The sequence below is a fragment of the Manacus candei genome, unplaced genomic scaffold (assembly GCF_025592945.1).
Source record: "Manacus candei isolate 608988 ecotype Guabito, Panama unplaced genomic scaffold, ASM2559294v1 h1tg000028l, whole genome shotgun sequence".
Taxonomy (NCBI): Eukaryota; Metazoa; Chordata; class Aves; order Passeriformes; family Pipridae; genus Manacus; species Manacus candei.
Window position 1 is genome coordinate 5,502,129 of NW_026138076.1, and position 23,125 is coordinate 5,525,253.

At 37.4% G+C, this 23,125-nt stretch overlaps 1 protein-coding gene across 3 annotated transcripts in view; it reads left to right on the forward strand.

Annotated features, from left to right (window-relative positions):
* The window catches only part of NWD2 (NACHT and WD repeat domain containing 2), a 52,651-nt gene that overhangs the window by 14,377 nt on the left and 15,149 nt on the right, over positions 1 to 23,125 (forward strand). For 2 of the 3 annotated variants that reach the window (XM_051789896.1, XM_051789897.1), the window contains exons 2-3: positions 6,825 to 6,913; positions 11,926 to 12,042. In XM_051789896.1, coding sequence (XP_051645856.1) covers positions 6,825 to 6,913; positions 11,926 to 12,042 — 206 coding nt within the window. Of the gene's footprint in view, positions 1 to 6,824; positions 6,914 to 11,925; positions 12,043 to 23,125 lie in introns of those variants that run through there. The other variant, XM_051789900.1, reaches the window with a different exon arrangement.

Genomic DNA, 23,125 nt, shown 5'->3' on the forward strand with positions numbered 1-23,125 from the left:
ATCATATGAGTCAAGAACATACTAGCATTAAGAGGCTTGGCAGCCACTTCCTTACTTGGTACTGCTGCTAAGTAATTTTTAACCTTAGATAATTAAAGTGTAGAAATTCTCTTAATGCACTTAATAGACAATGGTTATGAAATATCCACATTTTTTAATATTGCAATGCATTTTAAAAAATCCTATGGCAAGAATCTGTCCTACCCTTCCATCAAATCTAAGCATTTACAATACTTAGAAAAAGCAAATAGTTAGGTATCTTAGTGGACATGCATTCGAGACTAGATCAGAACTTCTCTGCTCATCCAGGGCTTCCATAGTTGCAGAAGAGACTCCAGCATTATCACAGAATATGCTGAGTTGGAAGGGACCCACAAGGATCATCGAGTCCAACCCTTAGCCCTGCACAGGACCATCCCCAAGGGTCACACCATGTGCCTGAGAGAATCATCCAGATGCTTCTTGAATTCTGTCAGTCTTGATGCTGTGACCACTTCCCTGGGGAGCCTCTTCCAGTGTCCAGTCACCCTCTGGGTGAAGAACTTTTTTCCAATATCTGACCTAAACCTCCTCTGATGCAAATTCTGCCATTCCCTTGGATCCTGTCACTGGTCACCACAGAGAAGAGATCAGTGCCTGCCCCTCTTCTTCCCCTCACAAGGAAATTGTAACTGCAATGAGGTCTCCTCCTCTTCTCCAGGCTGAACAGACCAAGCAATCTCAGCTGCTCCTCATATGGCTTCCCCTCAAGGCCCTTCACCATCTTCATTGCCCTCCTTTGGACATTCTCTAATAGTTGAATACCTTTCTTATATTGTGGTGCCTAAAACTGCACACAATATTCAAGGTGAGGCCGTACAAGTGCAGAGCAGAGCAGGACAATTCCCTCCCCCGCCCATCTGGTGATGCTTTGCCTGATGCCCCCCAGGACACGGTTGGCCCTCCTGGCTGCCAGGGCACTGCTGACTCATATTCAACTTGCCATCGACCAGGACCCTCAGCTCCCTTTCTAAGGTACTGCTTTCCAGCATCTTATTCCTCAGTCTGTACAAACATCCCAGATGGTCCCATGCCAGGTGCAGAATCCAGCACTTCCCCTTGTTGAACTTCATATGGTTGGTGATTGCCCAGTCCTCTCATTTGTTGAGGAGTCTCTGCAGGGCCTCCCTGCCTTCGAGGGAGTCAACAGCTCCTCCCAGTTTTGTGTCATCTGCAAACTTTCTTAGTATTTCTTCCAGTCCTGCATCCAAAGTCATTTATGAAGATATGGAAGAGCGCAGGGCCTGAGATGGAGCCCTGTGGAACCCCACAAATGACAGTCACCACTATTACCCTCTGTGCTCGACCCCTGTTGATAAACATACTGGTGTGAATTTTTACAGGACACTATGCTAACAGAGAATTAGGCTGAAAGAAGTGATGAGAAGACCCCCAGCAAGTGTCTGTCCTGACCCACTGCTGCAAATCACAAGAACACCAACAATGGAGGGGGTGATACAGAAATTGTTTTTGCTGTGAATACAAGGAGCTGCTCTTTCTTGGGTGACAAACTGGAGATGAAACCTGTAGGCAGCTCTGTGACCCCATATGACATTCATTTCTACAATGCCTTGAACAGCTGCAAGGGCAGCTTTTTTTTTTTCTTCTTCTGCATCTTTTTCTGCCTGGGTTCTTTCAGGTTCAGCTGCCTGCCTCAACTTGTTATGTCAGTCAACAATTTTTCTGCTGGCTCCCCCAAGCTGGATAATGCAGTGTTCCTCTGTCAGTCAAACAGTGGCAGGGCAAAGACCCTCCCTGCTTAGGATTTTCCTCTGCTTGAGGGCCTTAGCTTGTGTCATGCATGGGTAAGGTTACTCAGGTTACATTTCTGTGAACAGACTGTCCACTTGAATGTGCTGCTCCCTTGAAAGTGATCAAGTGGGGCTCATAGTCCCCACATGGGCACCCCCTGCACAACACAGGATAGGTGAATGAGGCTGAGCAACCTCCTGTTTAGCTGCATCAAGCCTAGGTTGAGTAAGAGTTGTGTGACTGCAGCGCATGTATGTGAAAACAGCCATCCCAGCCACTGTGGCTGAACTCAGACCGGCACAACTACCAGCAAGAAGATGAAATATTTGGTCTTAGGACAGAATAACTGGTGCTTGAAAGTGAGAAATTTCCATCAGCCTTACGTGATAACTCTTTCAGTTCATTTGCATATTCATTTTGAAATTTTCTTCAACAAGGCTATGTTCCATGACTTATTTTATCTGAGATTAATGTTTGAAAACCCTTTATAAATACATATCATCTATTTACTAACACAAGAATGTAAAATGTACTTTCTCTGTTAAAATAAGTGACTTTAATAGCAGAAGGGTTTGAAGGTCAGATTTTGGCATGGAAATAGTTCATGCTGAGAAGCAGCGCCATGGTGTACTCTGATGGAAACTGGCATTGATTGGACTGAGCTACAAGCCTTCAGAAATCACACTGCACACAGTCATGTTTAAACAGACAGCAGAAAGGAGGTAGATGCATGTGTGACTAATTCAGTTCATCCTCAGCATTACACTGGGGAGTATCAGGAGAAGGAGGGCTGCACTGACATTCTCAGTCAGCTTAAAGTGTAGGGGTGGGCAGGACAGTGTGGTTGTGGAATGGCTTAGGAGGCAACAAGAGTTAACTCTTGTATGGAAGATGTGTGTTCAGCAAGTCACTGTCTTGCGCAGGACTGTTGGGTTTTGGTTTCATTTGAATGCTGGAAAGAAGTTTAGAGTTGGTGTTTTTTTTAAGTTTTGTCTTATGTTTTTGCAGATGTAATTTCATTCCCATAGCTTATTGTGGACTATCATTTGTATTTCTGAGTTTCACAATTAACATTAGGAGGTGTAGAAAGCTCATCTCACAACTACTGTCTCTTTTGGACGGCTAGAAAAATGTAATTTAGTTAATCCGTTCATCTGCAGCAGCAGCCTGGAAGGTGGAATTTGCCTGTGTGACATTTTTGTTGTTAGGAACTGCCAGCTTCACAGATTTGCTGTCACTTTAAATCAAGTTAGATTATATCTAATTAAAGCAGCTTATCTGCCATCCATACTAATTACCATAGTTCATCTTAACTATATGCACTTCTGTTTCCTTAAAGTTTCACAATCTATTACAAATACAGGAATTTTTTAAAATTTTTAATATAAGCACCAGACTCAAATTCCATTAGATAATGAAGGTAGGAATAAAAACACAGGATGGGTATGCTGAGTGTCTTATCTAGAACACAGTTCTAGTTGAAGGAATGTTTTATCTGTTTCATTTGTAAGATATTACAAATGTAGCACTACTCTTGCAGTGTGTTGTTTCATTTTCTGAACAAGACTCTACACATTATGCTTCAGGGAACAGCAGCATGTTCTAAAACTAGAGCTAGCATGGTTCTGCAGTATAAATCCTATGGGCGTAAAAGGAAAGTAGCAGAATATGGTTTTATCTGTTGTAAACCTCAGGCAAAATATTTTTCATTTATCATTTAATCATGTTTCCTCTTAAATTCTGCTTTTTTTCCCCAATACTTCCTTTTTTTTTTGATTCCTGCACCTTAGCCTGTTTTAGATCCCTATTAATACTGTTCAGTCTACTGTCACATTTAAGTAACTGCAAATAATAACTGCATTGTTGCCTCCTTAATAATGAAGTTGTAGTCATGATTGATTTCCCTTTAAAAAGGCATGAATCATTTTGGTTTACCTCAGTAAGTGAGTAGTAAGTTACTACAAGTTGGTTTTAACAGTTTATTCTACTTAATCATGAAGATATGACACACTGTGTTTTCACAGACTTGCATGCCAAAATTAACCTCTGTTGAGGCAAAGTATAGAATATGTAGTCTTCTATCACTGACTGATCTGAGGGTCTCAGCTACTGTGAAGTTAAAAAAAGTGAAGTATTTCAAATGAAGCCAACTACATAGATAGCTTTTATCACAAGGTACAGCAACACCGTGCAGTAAAGTGACTCTAAAATAGCACTGAGAAAAGTTGTGGCTTTGGAGCCAAAATAATATTGCTGTGTTGGCACCATGCAACCCTCTAGCTAATTGGCCTTGTTAGCTGTATACTACATTCTGCAAGAAAAGGTCGACTTAGGCACTAAAGTATGAGAGAAAATTAATGACAGTGGATCCTAAGGAGGGAGAGACCCATCCATCCCTCTGTTTCCTTGTGTTAGTACACAGGCAGTTCTGGGCTGAGCATGCTGGTTTTTTCACCCCATTCCTAAATATTTATAGAGTATGTCTGTATTCATCCAGATCTGGAGATGAGGTGAATCTCTTGATCATCACTGTCTAATATACTTTGACTCACATCACAGAGTGGTCTTGGTGTGCATGCATTGGGTTCCTTTCAGATGAAAAACAGGAAGATAACTCCAGGAACTCACCTAATGCACTCTAAATGTTTGTAAGGGTTGAGCTCAATCCAAAGTAAAATCCCCTGAAAAACATATGTCACGGACATTATGTCCTTGGCACCAGCTATTTTACTCTACAGTTTTGCTCCCACTAGCCCAGACAGTAGCAAAAATCTTCCCAGGCACTGTACAAGGGCCAGGAATTGGACTCAATGATCCTTGTGAGTCCCTTCAAACTCAGCATATTCTGTGATTCTGTGACTAACTTTCCTCTTGAAGTGCTGTCAACAGAAACTCTGTCAACCATGAACTTGTGTATTTGAGTCTTGAAGAACTCTAAGGACACAGTAGCTTCTCCTAGTGTCCAACCTGAACTTCCCAAGCTTTAATATGTTGCTGTTGCTTTTGTTGTACTCTCTGACACTGGCACAAAGAGCTTGGCTCCATCATCTTTGTAAATGCCTTAGAAGTAGTTATAGGCTGTGATTAGGCCCCTCTTACAGTCTTCACTGGTCTAAACATACCAAATTCCCCAATCTCTCCTTGTAGGCCACATGCTTTTGGCTTCTATCTCAGTAGGCTCTCCAGTTTTGTCCCCATCCTCCTGATTTGGATGTGCTGGGCGCAGCACTCTTAGTGCAGCCTCTTCAGTGTCAAGAAGAGGAGTGTAATAACCTCCTGAGAGGAAGTGAGAAGAGGGGAAGTGAGGCCACACTCATTCAACTGTAGCACAGAGCAGGGGCTCTTACTTGCAGTGTTCAAGTTGGATTAGAAAAGCTCTGCACTTCAGATTTAGAATCTTGCCTTGAGTGGCGTGCAGGTAGTCCAACAGAAAGCTTGTGATGGAGGAAGGACTTGACAATGCTTCTTGGACCATTGTCTTCAGAACACATAAGCATAGTTAGTACATTCTAAAACATGAAGTCACAAATACATAATATCATATTCTTGCACTTACAGAGGATGTTTTATGGAAACTACTACATCTTTGACTTTTTTCTCCATCAAAAGTTTGTGAAGGAAGAACTGCTGTAATTCAGATAAATTGAATTAAAATCCTGACTGTACTTTTCAGCCTTTGTGGTATAGCCTTTTTTACCTTAATGAAAATTTCACAAGAAATAATTCTCTGGAGGTGTTCTGGATTGCTTTCTGTTTATGCAAATAAATGGTAATTATCCCACACATTTGTGTAATATTTCAAAGATAAATAGTAAGAAGGATATTATTACATTGTTGTAATAAATCAAATTACAGTTTTCACCATCTCCTAGAATTTTTCAAAATAAAAACCGTTATAAATGTGTGACCATGATTCTATGAACAGACCTCTGACTTAGATATATCAACTGTGTCTCTGATTGTGGCTCTTAAGCATTGTTAGATTTGCATACATGTCTCTCATTTGCAACAATATGAGAAATGTCAAATCAGTTTTAATCTATTGTTTTGTTTCAGATATTCTTCATCATTCATAAGTTAACACTTCATTTTTCATCACATGGCACTCAAAGATAGGGGTTTACAACAGTTGTGGTTTATTTTTGAAAATAACTTAGCAACAGTACCATCCCTTTTTGATCTCAACTCAGTTGACACTGAGTCAATTTAGCAAAATCCATGACATGTCTTAGTCTTATTGTGAAAGAGAACAAAATTTATTATCTACACCAGATTTCATTACTAAGCAAATTCACTTCACATTTGACAGTATGTGTGAGTGATATGCTTTACATAAATGTGTTTAGATTAACTTAGACAGAACTTAATAAAAATTTTGGTGTCATTGCCATATTGTACTTCATTATCAAAACACATGTCATTTTGCATGGTAAGAGTAATGTGATATCAGAACCATGCATTTAGTATTATAGGAGGAATCACCTGGGCCATAAGATCCTGTAAATTATGTTATTAATGATAAATAATGTTTTTAAGATACTAGTGGATTAAAGAGGGTGAAGAAAGTGATAGTGTTTGAAACAATATAATTAATTCATGTTATCAGTTTATTTCTAAGTATTGAGATCTCTTTCATCTTTGGTATATCTCTTTGTTCTATGGTATTCCTTATTTCTAAAATTTAGCTTTCTGAAAATTAAATAGAAGTCAAACTGATAAAGAAATTCTGACTGCTGAATTACAATATTAATTCAGCTTCACTGTGTTGAAATAGGCTGCAATACAAGATATCTATGAAGCACAATTTTGCCAAATACAAACACATGTGTTTTTACATGTGTTGTTGCACATGCAAACACTTCCTTGTGTTTGTACAATGTACAATTTGGGGATTAAATCCCAGCACTTGATTTCCAAAGCACTCTCTGTGTGTATGTGTTAAGGGCTCTTTTTTATGGGATAGATCTGTAAGCCTGACTAAAAGAACAGAGTTTATATAAATATTGTTAATAACATCTTTTTCCCCAACACAGATACAATAGCAGAAAGGGGCGCCCTAAGAGAACATGTGTATCCTAAGCTGAGAGAATTCTGCAGGGAAAACTATGGCCTGGAATTTCAGGTAGGTTTTGTTGTGTTGAAACTTGCATTAGTTTTTCCTGATATTAACTCTACTTAGAACAGATAACCTTTTTAAATATCACTGATAAAATAAAAAATTTCAAAAACTTTATTTCACAGAATCACATGCAGAATGGTTGGGGTTGGAATGGACCACTGGAGGTTATCTGGTCCAAACCCCCTGCTAAAGCAGGTTGTACAGGATTGCCTCCAGATGGGTTTGAATATCTCCAAAGAAGGAGATTCCATAACCTCTCTGGGCAATCTCTTCCAGTGCTGTGGCACAGTCACAGAAAGAAGTTCTTCTTTATATACAAGTGGAATTTCCTGTGTATCAGTTTCTGCCTGTTGCCTCTTGTCCTATTGCTTGGCACAACCAAGGAGAGCCTGGCTCCATCCTCTTGACACCCACCTTTAAGATATCTGTATACTTGGATAAGATCCGCTCTCATTCATCTCTTTTAGAGGCTAAACAGGCCTATCTCTCTCAGCCTTTGATGTACTTACATTATTTTACAAGCAGATTTGGGGTAAATTCTGCATAGATGAAAACATACAGTTTTACAATGTAACATTGCATTGGTAGTAAAAGTAATATGGCAACAAACTGATGGCCTTAGCTTCAGAAACTTAATGAAACGACCTCTATTTTAGATATTCAAAGTATATAAGAAGAAATCATTTTACATCTGAATTAGTGTTGTACTTCTGGAAACCATACTTAAGTTCCACTGTAATGTGGAAAATAATTTAACTAGGTGAATACACAAACTGGATTAGCAAAATGAATTGAACATGGAACATTTCTATTGTGATTATATACTATGGAATTTACTTCCTTTAGTGTCAATTGTAACATTCCCATTGCTTCAGTCAGTTCATATTTTCCTTTGTATTATGAGAGACGTAGACCCGTACACATCGTTGGCAAGAGCCAGCTGGTAATAAAGACTTAAAACATGTGTGTTTGGCATTACTGTTAAAGTCACTGGTACTTTAAGTCAATTATATCCTAATTCACAATCCCTTATATGTCAGCAGGCCTGAAACTGGCTCTCTGCTAAGAGAGACAAATAAAGCTTACAATGTTCTAAAAGTGTTGTTTTCCAAAAATTATGGCTATACATCCTCAAGCCTTCCTCACATCCTTAGTGACCCCACCCCTAACTCATCTCTCCAGAGTGTAGCTTACTTGGAAACAATTAATGCCTTTTATGCAACATCCTGTTCCTCCCAGTGTATTATTCCTGATGCACATGCAGCTGGTTTTTAATCAAAATAACAAGTTCTTAAATTAGGATATTTGGTTTTAATTCCCTGAGTCACAGTGAAGTTGCTGAATCTGCATGGTGGTAAATTCCAGAGTGATTTTTGATTATGGCTATAAAAGAATTTCATCTGAAGGTCCTAGCTCATCAGCTGATTGGGAAGTCCCAGCTGCAGTAGTACATGAAAGGAATGGCAAAAGATATTTAAATAATATTTTTGTCGTATTACTACTATGTGATAGTCATGGAAAATATCAACCCTTTATTTCTCAGTCATCTTTGAGGAGACATCTCAATGACAGGAAGGAAATGTCTCTTCCAAGTAGATCGTAATCCACTGAGTTCTTTGTGAGAGGAAGCATGTCTTTCTCCAAACAGATTGTGATGTGGTCTCTAGGGGACGAATAATTAAGTTTACTGTAGTTGATATTCATGGAAGCAAATTATTTTATTATATAGTTTCAACACCAGGAGCATCTTTACGTGATATGAGGTCTGAGAGACAGCTCCACTGACATAGTTCTGAAAACAACTAGAAAGCTATCACATTTCTGTGGAAGCAAAGTAGGAAAATGTACAAAAATTACCAAGGGAAAATAGTAAAGCTTTTTGAAAGAGGCTCTGAGGTAGACTTTAGCAAAACATATTTTTTTTGCCTATGCCAATCCTGATAAGCTGAATTTCTGAGGTTAGCATGAAAAATCAAGACTACAGTTTTTAGTGCAGTGGCATCAATAAAGTATTATGTACTTTTCAGATAAAGGGATAAATTTATATTTCTCGGCACAGAGCAGAACACATAACTTTTCATCCTGATATGTAATCTTCTGCTGACCAAATGAGAACTACCTTGTGTGTCACTGCCACAAAATGCACTTCAGGACACCCTCTACCTGATAAATCATGACCCAAATTAAATGCATTTGAGTACATGCATTACTCCAGCTTTCAGTGAGTCATCTGGGTGCACTCAAAAGTGTTTTAGTTGTTGCAAAGCATGTGATCGTCAATTTGGTGGGAGAACATAATCACCATATGTGTGGAAGCATAACTGACTGTATTCAATCATACTATGAATTTGTTTGCTCAATGGATTTTTCATTGAATCAGAAAATATTTCTTGAAAAAATAGGTATTGGTGAAGACAGAAAGCAAGCAATCTGAGTAAAAGATTTCCAGAGTGCATGGTGGTTTTGACCTGAAACACAGTATTTTTATAGGAGAGGATGGAGAGGCTAAAGAAAGTGGTTTTAATTGAAAATTTTGGGACAATAATTAACCATAGTTAGTTAGCAGTATACTCTTTTCTTCTTCAGGACAATTAACTGTTTCAAATAATTTTCACCAGGAGATATATATGCTAGAAGGAAAGTGGAATTTGTCATGAATTAAAATTTTTAGTGCCTTTTTTAAGCTCTTGGAAGTGATAAAGATAAAATTATTTCGTCTCCTCAGAAAAATCTGTGGAACTGTAAGATTGGTAGGACAAAAGCTAAAGTAAGCAAAATAAAACACTGAATTATGAACAAAAACTCTGTTAGATGACTAATGTGGAATTGAACTAGACCAGTGTCAGTCCACTGTGTGCAAGTAGCTCTTGCACAGGGCCCTGGTTGTCGTATCACCTTGGCAGCCTTTCTGAAAGTTAGAGTGCATTTTTGTCATACCATTTTTTCAAATGTAAGTTAAAATATGCTTCAACATTAGATATAGTCATCTCCTTGTTCCATTTCTTTAATTTTGTAAATCCTATTTGGGTTAGTTAGTATAAAGAATAACTGATGAGACTTTAATTTTGAATTTATGGGTAAAATATTTGCTTTTGCAGGGCAAAATTGTAACACATTAAGATACTATGTGCCAAAATTATGTTACCCCATAAAAATAACACACAGAACGCAGCTGCTGAGCCCCTACAATATCTGATATTGCAGGGAATTTCCTCTTCACGTTTACAGAATTAACATGATTTCTGAACAGTTAATTAAAATAAAAATTGCCTTTATGTTTCAGAAGAACTTGAGCTGCACAATAAATTATTTCAACCAGTAATTCACATATTTTTGACAGTATGCTAAGATCTGTATGCAAAGGATTTTATGACTGCCACATTTTAGCTTTATCATACATCATGCAATTAATCAGACAGATGAATTCAATGTGAAGGTCAATAATAAAGTTTTATTGATAAATTACAGAAAGGAAAGAGGAAGAAAGGAACATATTTTTCCTAATGAGACTAAAAGAGAAAGAAAAAGAAATCAGTGCAAATGAGGGGAATAGGAGGGCTGTTTGAAATGCAGTTTTGTACCATAGAAAATGCATGTTCCAGCAAAATTTTGGAAGACAGTTTCTGTAAAAGATAAAGATATCGAGTGTATTTTCTTGGCAGTGTAAGCTACAATGCATTCCATACCTTGGATTTTTTCACTCATCATCAGTCACACAAGACGCTACCTCTTGTGTGTAGCAACAATGTGTCTGCTCCAGCAAACACTGAGGAGCATCCCAAACTTTTCTGGCAGAAATAACCAGTGAGACAGTTGACAGTGAAATTATGCATAGGCATAAATAGGTGTAGGATTTGGTCTTAAACCTTGGTATTTATTGGTGTAATTCCAAGAAGATTAACCAGCTTGAAACTGATGAATATTACTTTTACATCAACTCATTTTTCGTTCTTATATTAGGTCTTCAGGCTGATGTTATAATCTGTGTAGACAACAGCTAGTTTTATCATTCTGTTACTTATAGAAACATCAGAGTGCTTCCACAGTACAATCAATATGGCAATAAATAATATTGTAATATATTCATGTCTTAATACAATTTTGATTGCTTTTTTAAACTGTCCATTTGGACTTCATTGTTTTTGTTCAAGTTATATACAAGATGTTAAGAACCAATAGTAGCTTAAATGAAAAGAGTAGTAGCACGTGCCATAACTTTTGTACCAAAAGAAACTCATACATATGATCCCTATTCTTTTAAATTCGATTTCCCAGAGTGAAAATTCAGCCTTTTAGTTAAAATGTGTAGTGAAATCACATTTCATCACTTAATTTCTTCAAATAAATGTAACATCCATATTCCAGTTTCTCCCAGGAGTTTGTTTCCAACTAATTAGCATCAGAAAACTGAGTCAGTAGCTACAGACAAAAGTCTGGACAGCAATCTGTCTGCCACTTTATATTTCTACAATCTCTGCTTCCAAAGTACAAGGATCAACTAACAAAGGAAGTATAATATTATAGAACAATACCTATTATTTCTTTCGAGCCACATGCACAGGATGAGTTTGTATCCTGTGGATACAAGTGACACAGGGTGTCAAGTCATGGTCTTGACTGTGATCCACAATGAAACTCCCATTAATTTTCATGGAGCTAGGATTTTTTTCAATGTTTTTGTCATTATTCTTGCCTATCCGTTATATGCAATCTAGTAGCAAATAAAAACTACATCAAATCAAGATCTCGTCATGCTAATTTTGCACAAAAATATGACTATTAAATGAGACACTGTCCCAGGAGGGACTATCTGGGAGGGAAAGTGAGAGGCTTGAATTGTCATTAACCTGAGAAAACCCTGCCAGTCTGTGTAAGGACTGGATATAGACCTCATTGGTTTTTACTGCACTGCAGAGGAATGCTTAGCAGGGTATGGAATGTTGACAAAGCTAATTTTTAATTTGATCAGTAGCAAGAGCATATGATGAGTAACTATGTTGCATACTATTTTCCAGGTCATAGACTTATACTGGGGAGTTGAAGCAGATGAGTGGGACAGTCCAGAGCTGCAAAAGACTCGTATGAAGCTGTTAGAAGACTGCTTGAAAAGTTCTGCAGGTCCATGTTTTGTTGTGGGTATAAAAATAATGTTTTACTTTACAAAAAAAATATAATGTTATCTATCCTAACATGCATGATTCAGTAACAAATGCATGATTTTCTTCTTTCTAAAATATTTTATATTCCTTGCTATGCTGCATCCAAATGTTTCCCTATACCGCTTTGTAGATTAACAGTGATTACTCAGTATTAGTGGAGAGGAAGGAAGGATCTTTTATGACCAGTCCCCATAACAAGAGGAGTATGACTGTACTACTATCACAACAGAATTGTGGACAACTTGTTTAAGGAGGCCACGATTAATTAATTCTTGGTACTTCTCACACATGCACTATCGGCTGGCCTAAAAAGACAACAAAAAACCAGCAGCAGCAAAGAACTGTCTGCTCTGATCAGCATTTGCTGTTTTGGGTCATAAACCCACAACAAGTTAGGATATCAGGTATTAGCAAGTGAAAAGACTGGAGGTCAGTGACAACCTGAGGAGACTGAGTCTGTGATATACTGATATACAACTGATTGTTCTCTCCATGGTCCCTTGTTAGACTTCATGGCAAAACAATCTTAAGGCCATGCCTTTGCTATTCCAAATTTTATTTTCTATAATACATTTGCTAAGAAAGTAATTTAGAAAAGGTATTTTTTTCCTCTTCTACCTAAACTTAGCTAAGTGATCTGTAATCCTTAGACTTGTCATAATAAGACAGAGAAGAGTTCTGAAAAAAACCTGCAAGTCCTTGATTATTTTTTTTTAAGGGAAGAATGTTAAAGATTTAGTGAACTGAAACCACAGAATCCCTTGGGGTTGGAAGGGATACAGAACACTGCCTGCTATGAAGGCTGGAGATCACGTCTCTCCATGCCAAAGATTAGACAAAGAGCAAGCTGTAGCATGTGTCATTCTGTACTTTTATCACCCTTAAAAAGATCTCTCTGGCTCTCATTCATTCACCTGCTTGTCTCACTTTGTTATTTAGCTTCAGAGGCCTGGGGAACAAGAGCTGTCCTCAGCTTGACCGTAAGAGCCCAGCGCTTGGAGTACTGAATGGGTTTGATGCTGTTGTGACACTGTTTTTCACAAGCACACACTGGCCCAGATCTCTAGAGAGGCTGGGTGTCTTTCATCTTATGTGACTAAATTTAGTTTTCTGGGTTTATTTTTCTACTTTTTATCTTCCCTTGATGAAAAAAACCAAAGTTGGAACAGAAAGGCATGGCGTTTTTCCTGTAGCAGCACCCAGTGTCCTTAGATATGGATGTTGTAAAATCTTTCACAGTGAAGGAAAACCTTGTCATGAACTATTGCTGCATATTTTAGTAGCTCAGAATCTTGAAGCTTTTAAGAACTGCCTGCCTGATATTGTTACTAAGGAAAGAAATCAAGCCAAATCAGAATTTTTAAACAAAACAAAACAGTTAGCAAAGAGGTTGCAGTGAGCCAACGATTTCAATATTTATTTCACATTTTCCAAGTATGGGCCAAAGTAATAGCTCTCCCAATGACTGGCAAAACTACAGAAATCAGTTTATGCACATTTTTTTTTTGCCCTGCTGTACCGTAGTGAGATGGGGTTTATTTCATTTACAACACAAATTGAAGATGATTCTACTCCAACAAGGCATAATTAGTTTTAATTTATAGTAACATAATTAAAAACTGACTTTGGCACTGCAGGCTTTGGGCAACTTCCCATTTCTTGAGAAAGTTCTATAAAATGTGCTGCTTCCATTCAGCTGGGTATTTTTTTTGTACTTATCAATTACTGCTTTTTGAATTGAGACACAGGTCTGGGATTAAATTGGACTATTCAGAATTAACTACTAGGTATGGATTGATTTTAGAAAGTGTTTCTTTATGGCACTTTGTGTCTGCATTGTGATATCAGATGGAGAGAAAACAAAATTCAGTTCTTAAATTAGTGCAGTGCCTACGTTGGAAGTCCACGGCTTTTCTGCAGATATGAAGCAACAAAATCTAAATTAACACATATTCATAAACACAAAGGAGAAAGCAGTTCTGAAAAAAAGGCGTAATGAATTTGCTGTGAACACTGTCTTTGAGAATGTATAGTCCCCCTCTTACCTGCTGCCTGAGCTCTATTAACACTTGATTCAATTAAGGGAGAGGGGAATTGTTTGGTTTTTTGCTTAAATTGAGGGTGTTTTGTTAGGTTGGTGTTTTTGTTTGGGTTTTTTTCTGCTGTGCAAAATCAGTCCCTATTATATGTGATCATTTAAATACTCATAACCTTTACTATAGGTAAATATATACCATGCTCTTTTTGATTTACAGAGTAATTTATTGAGATCCATTTATGAGGGGAAAGGTACTATTTCTGTGGGGAAAATATTTCTCATACAAATTTTATGCAGAAATTATACTAGTTTTCTCTGGAATCTACATGGAAAGATTAAAATGCAGTGTATTTATTAAATTGTGAACTTTATAAACTCTGCATTGCACAATGATACCAAAGGAAAAATGCATTCAGTGCATCACAGGAACTTTTACATTTTGTTACATTATGTTTCCTAGTGAATTTGTAAGAGATGGCAACACGGACAGGATGTTAGAGAGATAATAAAGGTTATGTTATGATCCCACAACTAGCACTGATCATGAACAGGATTCATCTATTACAGATCTAGTCTTGACATATTTTACAATAAATAGGAACATACAGATACCTCCAGTAATACCTGAGTCATCTTCTGGATAACTGTTTTTCCTTTAACAACAAGGAGACATTAGACTGCTAAGTTAGGAACTCAAATACAGTGCTTGATTTCAGTTAAGGCCATGAGGTATTTAGGGTGTCATTAGTCTATAGTAATTATTTGCAGAATAAGTTTATTTCCCTTTTACTGACACTCCCTAACTAATACTCTAGTACTGACCTGCTGTTGTTAAGGCCTTAGTACAGATGAGAAAACTGTCAGGCTTCTTTGCGCTTCTCTTAAAACACACCCTGCAAGTTATAACACGTGGGTGCTCTCTTCCATCTGTGTGGCACCACACAGTCTTTGCCTGAACTGCTGTCCTTGCATGACTGTCTCCTGGAAGACTGTAAAATTAAAAGTAGAAATGGAAATGAAATGGTAGTCTGTTACCTGTAAAGGTTTGCTCAATTAAATATGTTTGGGATTTTACAAACCTTAGAGATTCTCTCCACCCATCATTCAAATCACCTGGTCCAAATAATAATAAAAACATTTTCTACCTACTCTGAACAGCCATTGTAATTTACATTATCCCTCTCAAATTATTGTCAGCTTGTTAATTTCAGCATTAAGGAACCTGGTAATGGTATCTATAACCAATAATCTTCTTTGTTTGCTAATGGAGAACAGGGCTGACCTTTGAAGATGACCACTTAGAAATATGAGAAACACCAAATATTTTCCAATGGGTCTCCCCATGTCCTCAAGAATTTCCACATCTAAACAACTTGAGCTCCTGCATCATCCCTTGCATTTTCACTGGGTTGCTGAGATATCCCACAGTGTATTTCTGAAGCTCTGCTTACCACAGACCAACTGTGGATGCCTAAAAGCTCTTCTCCCCATTCTCAGTCCAGGGCAAGGGCAGAAGATAGCAATGGACAGGTCTGAATTCAAGAGCAGCACATGCATCCCTTCCTGAACAGACCCTAGGGAAGCATAAAACTCCACTTTCACAGAGCTAAAGACCTAGCATTATAAATTTGGGGTTCCTGTAGAATTTTCAAAGAATATTAGCAATTTGCAATATTTGTCATGTCCTTAAATCACCTTGAAGTTGAAGAGGAAGTATGGTAAATTGAGGAGTGAAATGTTTTTTACTGTCTGTATCTTTTTGTTCCTACTGTATAATGCATGCTTTAATCATTCCATTAAGTACACTGCTACACTCTCTCTGCTTAGTACAAATGGTTGATAATTAATTTTGAGTGCATTCCAGCTCAGAGAAAATTCCAAATTATATTACTCCAGCTCTGCTGAATGTCCTCAACTACCATCTCGGTCCTGGTGTTACTCTAGGATTTATTCCTAATGTGAAAACTAAATATATATGGGTTCTGGAATGCATGAATTATATTTTGCTTTTGCTCTCCCGGGAAAATTGCCACACAATTTAAGTTAGGGAGGCTAAATTCAGTCAAATGTGTCTATACTAAAACATTAGGGGGAATGCTAAGCACCCCCTGCTTTTTGGAAATTCAACCGAAGTTACCTGTGCTTGGGCAATTCAGTATTTAATTTTCCTCAAGGAAGCAGTTCTGTATGTAGTTTTCAAGTGAATGGGGAGAAATAGCTGGAGCCAGACATGGTACAACAGTCCAGCTCTTCCAAGAAAGAAATATCAAATTATGAATTTTATTCTCATTCGTCATCTGATTCAAAACCCATCCAAATAAGGACTCCATCTAACATAAGTGGGTTTGTGTTCATACAGCATATCAGGAATGGCTCCATAGGACTTGTTGGCATTGATCTGGAGTAAAGTATATGTCTGCAGACAATAATCCTGATTTATGTGGACTTGGGCAAGAGGAAAGATTTTTCTGTGAATGTCAAAGTAGAGCTTTGCCTATTTTTTGAAGCCCTTCAAAGCAAATAAAGTGATAAATTTTAAAGTCATAATATGAAACTTTCCCCTCAGCAAGCTTTGGTCTTCTTTCACAGCCTCCAGACTAAGAACTAAAGGGTGTCTATCCCTTTCAGTGTAGTTTGTCTCTGAACAACGGATATACACAGAAAGTGAAATCAAGGATGGGGGGATATTATATGATTAAGCTATTGTAAGTGAATTCCTTCATTTGCTTTAAGGATGGGGATGTATTTTCCTGTGAATCATCTCTGATTCTCTAAATCTAAAATACTTACCCATTTTTTAAACGTGGCCCATTGAAAATAGGTACAAGATTCATCAGACAGCTTTTCCATGGAACATAGAAACTGCATGGTTTTTTATGTAGTCTTAAAATAGCTTTCATTTTCAACCGGAAGAGTGCACATATTTTCTGCTAAGTCACTGTACTTCTTTTTCTTGACAGAAATATATTTTTTGGTGCTGCGTTCCAGAAAGATTAAGTATTATGTTTAATACGAGTGACCATATTCGCGAAAACAAGATTAACGTGAAGTCATGTTTCCATCATTCTTTATTATTTGTAGAGGAGAAAATAGGCTGCCTGACATTTATGAGATTTAGTGTCTCTTGACCCTCAAGAGCTTTACCAAACCATCTTCTGAGGTAGTATTGTAATCAGCTAGATGTAACCATCTGCCCTACAAATGAAACGGTAGATCAAACATCAGCTATTCTACAGAAGTGAGGGGGGTGGAGGGGATTGTAAACCTTGCAGTGCTACTTCTGGGTAAAGAAACAGCATACCTTACAGTATTTAGCAGGCATTTGGTAAGTTCAAAGAGAGATATTAATACTGTTGCTTGCTTCTAGAGTATACGCCTTCCCTTTTACAGAGATCCACTTCAGAGATCCTTTGGTTAACAGGTTGATAACAGACCCAGGTTTGGTGATGTGAAATGACTGTAAAGATTGTTGACACTCTGAACACTAAGTAATGCTGGTTTTGATAAGCTGTAACCTTTGTCAAGTGCCTAAGGGGTTTGGTTTATGGAGACAAGGAAAGCCTTTATCTCTGTTATCACAGTGATTGCTGTAGTCTTTTTCCTTCGGTTCAGCTTCTTTGAAGATCCCTTCCACATTTTTGCATTCTTTCCTTAATTGTTATTGCAGTTTAGATTATTAGCTTCTTTTCATAGAAATTAGTTCTTTTTGTTGTGCAACTGTATTACTGTCCTTTTTATCCTTCTCCAAATTTATAATTTAATAAACAGTAAAAAGAGTTCTTTCCCTCCAAGCATGTGAAAAGTAGGGAATGCATGCAAATCATTTAAGAACATTAAAAAGGGACTAATAATTCTGCATCAGTCTTAGGTTTACTAGGCCATCATACTGCTAGCATTGTAGGGAAAGGAAAATTATACTCTTCTCATGCAAGGAATTTTCTAACAATTTCTTTTCATCTTCGAAGGACTAGATTGATAAGTTTAAGAGAGTACCAGCCACCAACTGACCCAAAACATAAGCCCTAAAGCCAATGCCAGCTAGCTTGGAAAAAATAATGTTTTGTTACAATTAGCGCACAAGGATACAAAAATCTTAAATAAAAATCATCAAAATCAAGGAACTAGTCAAAATAAATAATCTAGGCCATTCCACATGTACTTGCAAAGCAGAGTTGATGTTATGTTCTGGTATTTGTTTTGCATACTGTGATAAAGTCTAAATTCTGGGTGTGTTATAATCTCCTAGAACTAATGTCACTTATACTAAAAATTTGCCTTTGGGCCTTCATTTATGTTATATATAAAACAATTATTAATGGTGTTTTTAGGTGCTCACTACACAGTCATGGGTCATATCAGGCTCCCAGTAACTGCATTATTCTATGTAAGTTGTGAAATCATTTTCTTGACATTTAATTACAAAATCAGTTTTCATTTGTCGACTCAATAAATACCAATCTGTTTAGCTTTAATAAGAAGGGAAAAAGAAATAGAAAAAAGAAATTTGCAGTGAAATGTCATGTCATCTTATAAATAGCTTCAGTATTCCTAAAATCTGGAGGGGTGTTAAAATTCCATTATACTATCAGCGATCTCTCCCTCTAATAATACTCATAATTAACACTTTCTAATACCTTCATAGCAGCTCCGTATGTTAGTGAGAAAAACAGCTTAATTATGTTGAAAAAAAAGCATAAATATATAGGTCTATTTCCAATAAAGAGTGTATGTATGTGCTTACAGTGGGATTTATATAGGTTTTGCAGTCCTAAAAACCCCTCCACAGCTGCTGCAGCTTTGGAGGTTACTACAGACTAAATGCATCTCTGTCAATCCCTTAAGTGTCTGATTCAGCCCTTTTTGCCATGCTCAACTTTATCTCATCATTTGTCACATAAATACCATCCCAAAATGGAAATTTAGAAACTAAACAGCCTTTCTGATAATTACTAGTAAGATCATATTTCCCAGAAAGTAAAGATATGGCCACTTGCATAGTAAGCATACCAAAGAGGGCAGTAAGAATGCATTTAACCCTGGGGTTTGGTGTCCAGAAGCCAGTGCCCTGGCCTCCCAGCTGAGTACAGTGATAGGCTCAGAGTTATCTTCTTCCTTTCTGCCTCCATAACACCTGTGTCCCTGGATGCTCAGTAAGGCATATTAAACTGCAAACCTAGAAGAAGCTTTTTTCCATTAGCCACACTTCACCTCTGAGGTGCAACACAGGGTTTCAAACCCTTTCAGAGTTCCTTATAGCGTGGATGAGTGTTGTGATTATTTTACAAAGCAGAGGAGGTTACACCACCATGCCCTCCTCTAAAAGACAATATTTGTCTCCTTGCTGTTTCCAAGAAAGGTATGTTTCCCACTTGCTGTAGGCAGGGTAGTGATTTCCACAGAGAAGGTTACTGGCTTTAGTGTGGGATATGTGCTACAGTCTTTTATTAAACCTAACCCTTGTGGTTTGTTTTTCTACCCAGTTCTACTGTTGTAAAGTGTTACGGGACCTGTCAGAGAGCTGACAGAAATCTGGACTGCAGTAGGAATTACCTACAAGGACCTGAGCTTTATGTGAAAGGAAAAATGTACATGCCTGTCAAGAAATCTCCCACACAATTTCAAAAACAGAGCAAAGTGAGAATAATGCATTTGTTTGGAGGAGAATCAGAGTGAGTGAGCAGCTCAAACCTCTAGGCAGAGGTAGGCAAAATCTTCTCCAATCCTTCCTCTACCCTACTTTTATTCACAGATTTCTTCCCTAATTGTATTCTTTTTGCCTGGTTTTCTCACCTGCATCTATGCTTAGGCTGGTCAAAGAGCCGGCAACAAAATGAGCTAAACTGGTGCTTCATGATCATGTAGAAGGCAGGAAGAATGTGGAGGAAGACCACTGGTATTTTCTCAACCAGGAAAAAGGAGAGTTCTGATGAAGCAAAGTGTATCAGGGAAGCAGGTCATGAATTTCTTCTGAGGAAACATATTCGCTCTGTAAGGTGGACTGTTAGCTCCTACACACTATGTCTTGAAATATTACTCATCGTTATTTCATATCTCCCTACCACTAGAGAAAAGCTTTGAGATTTAAAAATACTGCACTGTGGGTGAAGTTCAGAGTTGAGGGAAGTGGTACATTTACAGCTAGATTTGGCTGCTCTCTTTAATTTTCTGAAAGACAGGTCGAGCATCAAGAAACTCCACAATCATTTTCTTCTTATATCTTATGTCATGAACAGTACTTACAGCAAAAGACTTCAGCACTTGCACCTTACCCTTCCAGTCCTAATTCCAGTCAGTTTTCTTACAAGGAGTTCAACAGCCCTTTTTGTTTTTCATGGAACTGAAACCAAGACCCATCTCAAGTTTCTGAAACTCATATCACCCCCCCAGAGTACTTCTGCAGTGCCTCCAGATAAAAAAGGAAGAGAGAAATTAGGGCATGGCTCTGTGAAACAACGTACTTCAATATTCCTCAAGCCAAGGAACATAAATATATATCCCAGTAGGTGGAAAAACAACGTATTTCTCAGATCAGAAATGCCTTCAACTTCCTATTCACTTCAATAATCTCAATTAAAACCTGTATTTATTATGTTTTATACAGTCAACTGTAGTTCTAAAATTAAATCTTTTTACTCATAGGCTTCAACCAAAGGATTGAGGTATGGACACTGTTATTATGACCTAAGTATGGAGGAAAAGCAAATGAAAGTGTTTGATACTGTTCTATGGTATTATTTTTCCTTTAAAAACTAAACAGGACAAACAATGTAAAGTAACAGTTCCATCTCTGCTGATACATAAATACACAAGATCTTTCAAAATAGAAATACTTAAAATAAAATGGTTATTTTGCAAGCTATCATTAGCCTCATTTTATGGATAGACAGTCTGAGGCAGTGGCAAAAGCATCAACGAGTTTCCATACTGAGAAGCAGTAAAAGTGGAAAGAAGATTTAAGAGATCTGCAGCAGCTCTAACATTCTGTCTGCTAAGCTGCACTGCCTTACAACTGTTGGCAGGAGAAGAAAAAGGCACTTTGACCTGTAAATCCCAGAAATCACAGATTACATTTTTGTCCTTTTTTCATATTTTTTTTTTATTTCTAATGGTGGTATTTTGGGGATTTTTAATACCAGTGCAACATAACTTTTTTCCTTTGATAGACAAGAAAAGCAGTCAAATGTATTTATTTATTTCAGTAATATTCTCTCTGTGCTTGTATTGTGAGGTCGTTACACTGTACCGCATTGCAGCTAGAAGTACAAAAAAAGGAGCAGAGGCAGCTATTTTCAGGTCATCTCCTGGGCACTCTGGAACTCCAGCTTCCTAAAACTTGGTTTAGATTAAGAATTTTATTATAGCTTTCTTCATCTTGGTTTCAGTTTTCAGTACAGCTCAATTTAATGGCTTGGAGTTTGCCCTAAGAAGCACTTAACATAAATATATTCCATTGAGATTTTAAATAAATTCACTTTTTTTATTCCTTACTGAACTTATTTAGTGTATTGAAACTAAATTTAAGTAAATATACTTTTCTGGGTTTTAGTTCAGATTCACTGTTATTGTTTAGCCATTAGCATTTTTGCTTTGAATTTGAGATGAGTTGACTATTGTTCCCTTAAGTTATTAAAAGTAATAATATAGGATATGCTTTTCTATTAGTTTTGGTAGTAAATTCTTGGTTTCAATTCAAATCATATTTATTTCTGTGAAAGAGAGTTCCAGCTAATCCTGTTATTTTGATTTTCTTTTTTTTTTCACCAGAATACTCTGGCTGCACCTGCACATCTTGTATCACATACATAATTTCTATAGGACACTGTTAAAATGGAGTTAAAATATACTGGCAAGAAACCTAAAGGACCTATAGTTGTACTAAATTTCTTTGAATGGGATATTGAATAAAAGGCCCTTAAAAACTGGTCCCCTGACCATTTGTTTCAGACTTTCAAGATGTGGTTTACCTGTATATTTGGTTATGTCATTTAAGCCCCCATTTCTGCAGACAAGGTAAACATGCCTACATGTTACAATTCTGAGTGCCTTCCTTGACTTTAATGTGCTACTTAGGCAGGCTCACACAAGCAGTGCACTGTCTTACCACCTCCAAATTTAATATGAAAGACAAGACATATAATGTAGCCACTATGCATGTAAAAAGTAAGATTTGAAAACAGTGAAGCGTTTCTTGTAGTTATGCTGAAGTAATTCTGTCTTCATACATACATATAGAGCAATGGAAAGAAATTGATGGGTATTGGCATCTGATGTGTTTTAAGCTTGGTGTTAAGTAGAAGTGTCAATCATTTACTTGTGTTTTTTCTTTATGTATCTCTTTTGTCTATAGAAGTCTGATCCACTACAGACTAACATACTTTTTATCAGCTAACACATGTATGAACATCACAGTAAGCAGTAGAGAAAAAAAACACATTTCTCTGAGCAAAATGGCTATTTGACTGAAATGCATGGCTTTAAAGAGGAAAAAAAAAGGTTTATATCATAAGAAAGATTTTACTACAAAAGGAAAGAAGCCTAGAAGTGCAGGCTAAGGAAGCAGGACTTAGGTCTCTAACCCCAGGATTCACAGAAGGCAATGAAGAGCAAGTGACCACAGAAGAGAGAGGGATCCAGAAGATTCATTCACTTTGTAGCCCTTGTTTAGGGTACTCATGAAAACTATGGAAAAATAAAGTTCATGTTCCTGCTCCAATTAATATTCAGTTACTTGTACAATACTATGCAATTTCTTGTACAGAAAGGAGCTGCACTAGCAGGACGCTACTGTTACCCCATCATTCATGCCCAGAAGCCTTATGAGTAGGGTTTATACCTGGTGACCACAGACTTGTCCTTCTTTCAGTTGAGGAGAGATTTTGAAACAGGTCCCTTTCTTCATGGCTGTGCTCCCTTATTACCTTTTTTGCTATAGATGATGGCCTGCTAGATACATTCTGCTCCTCACCAGTTTTCTTGCCTCCTGGTGAGGGGTGACATGATAACAGACTGCAATCCACA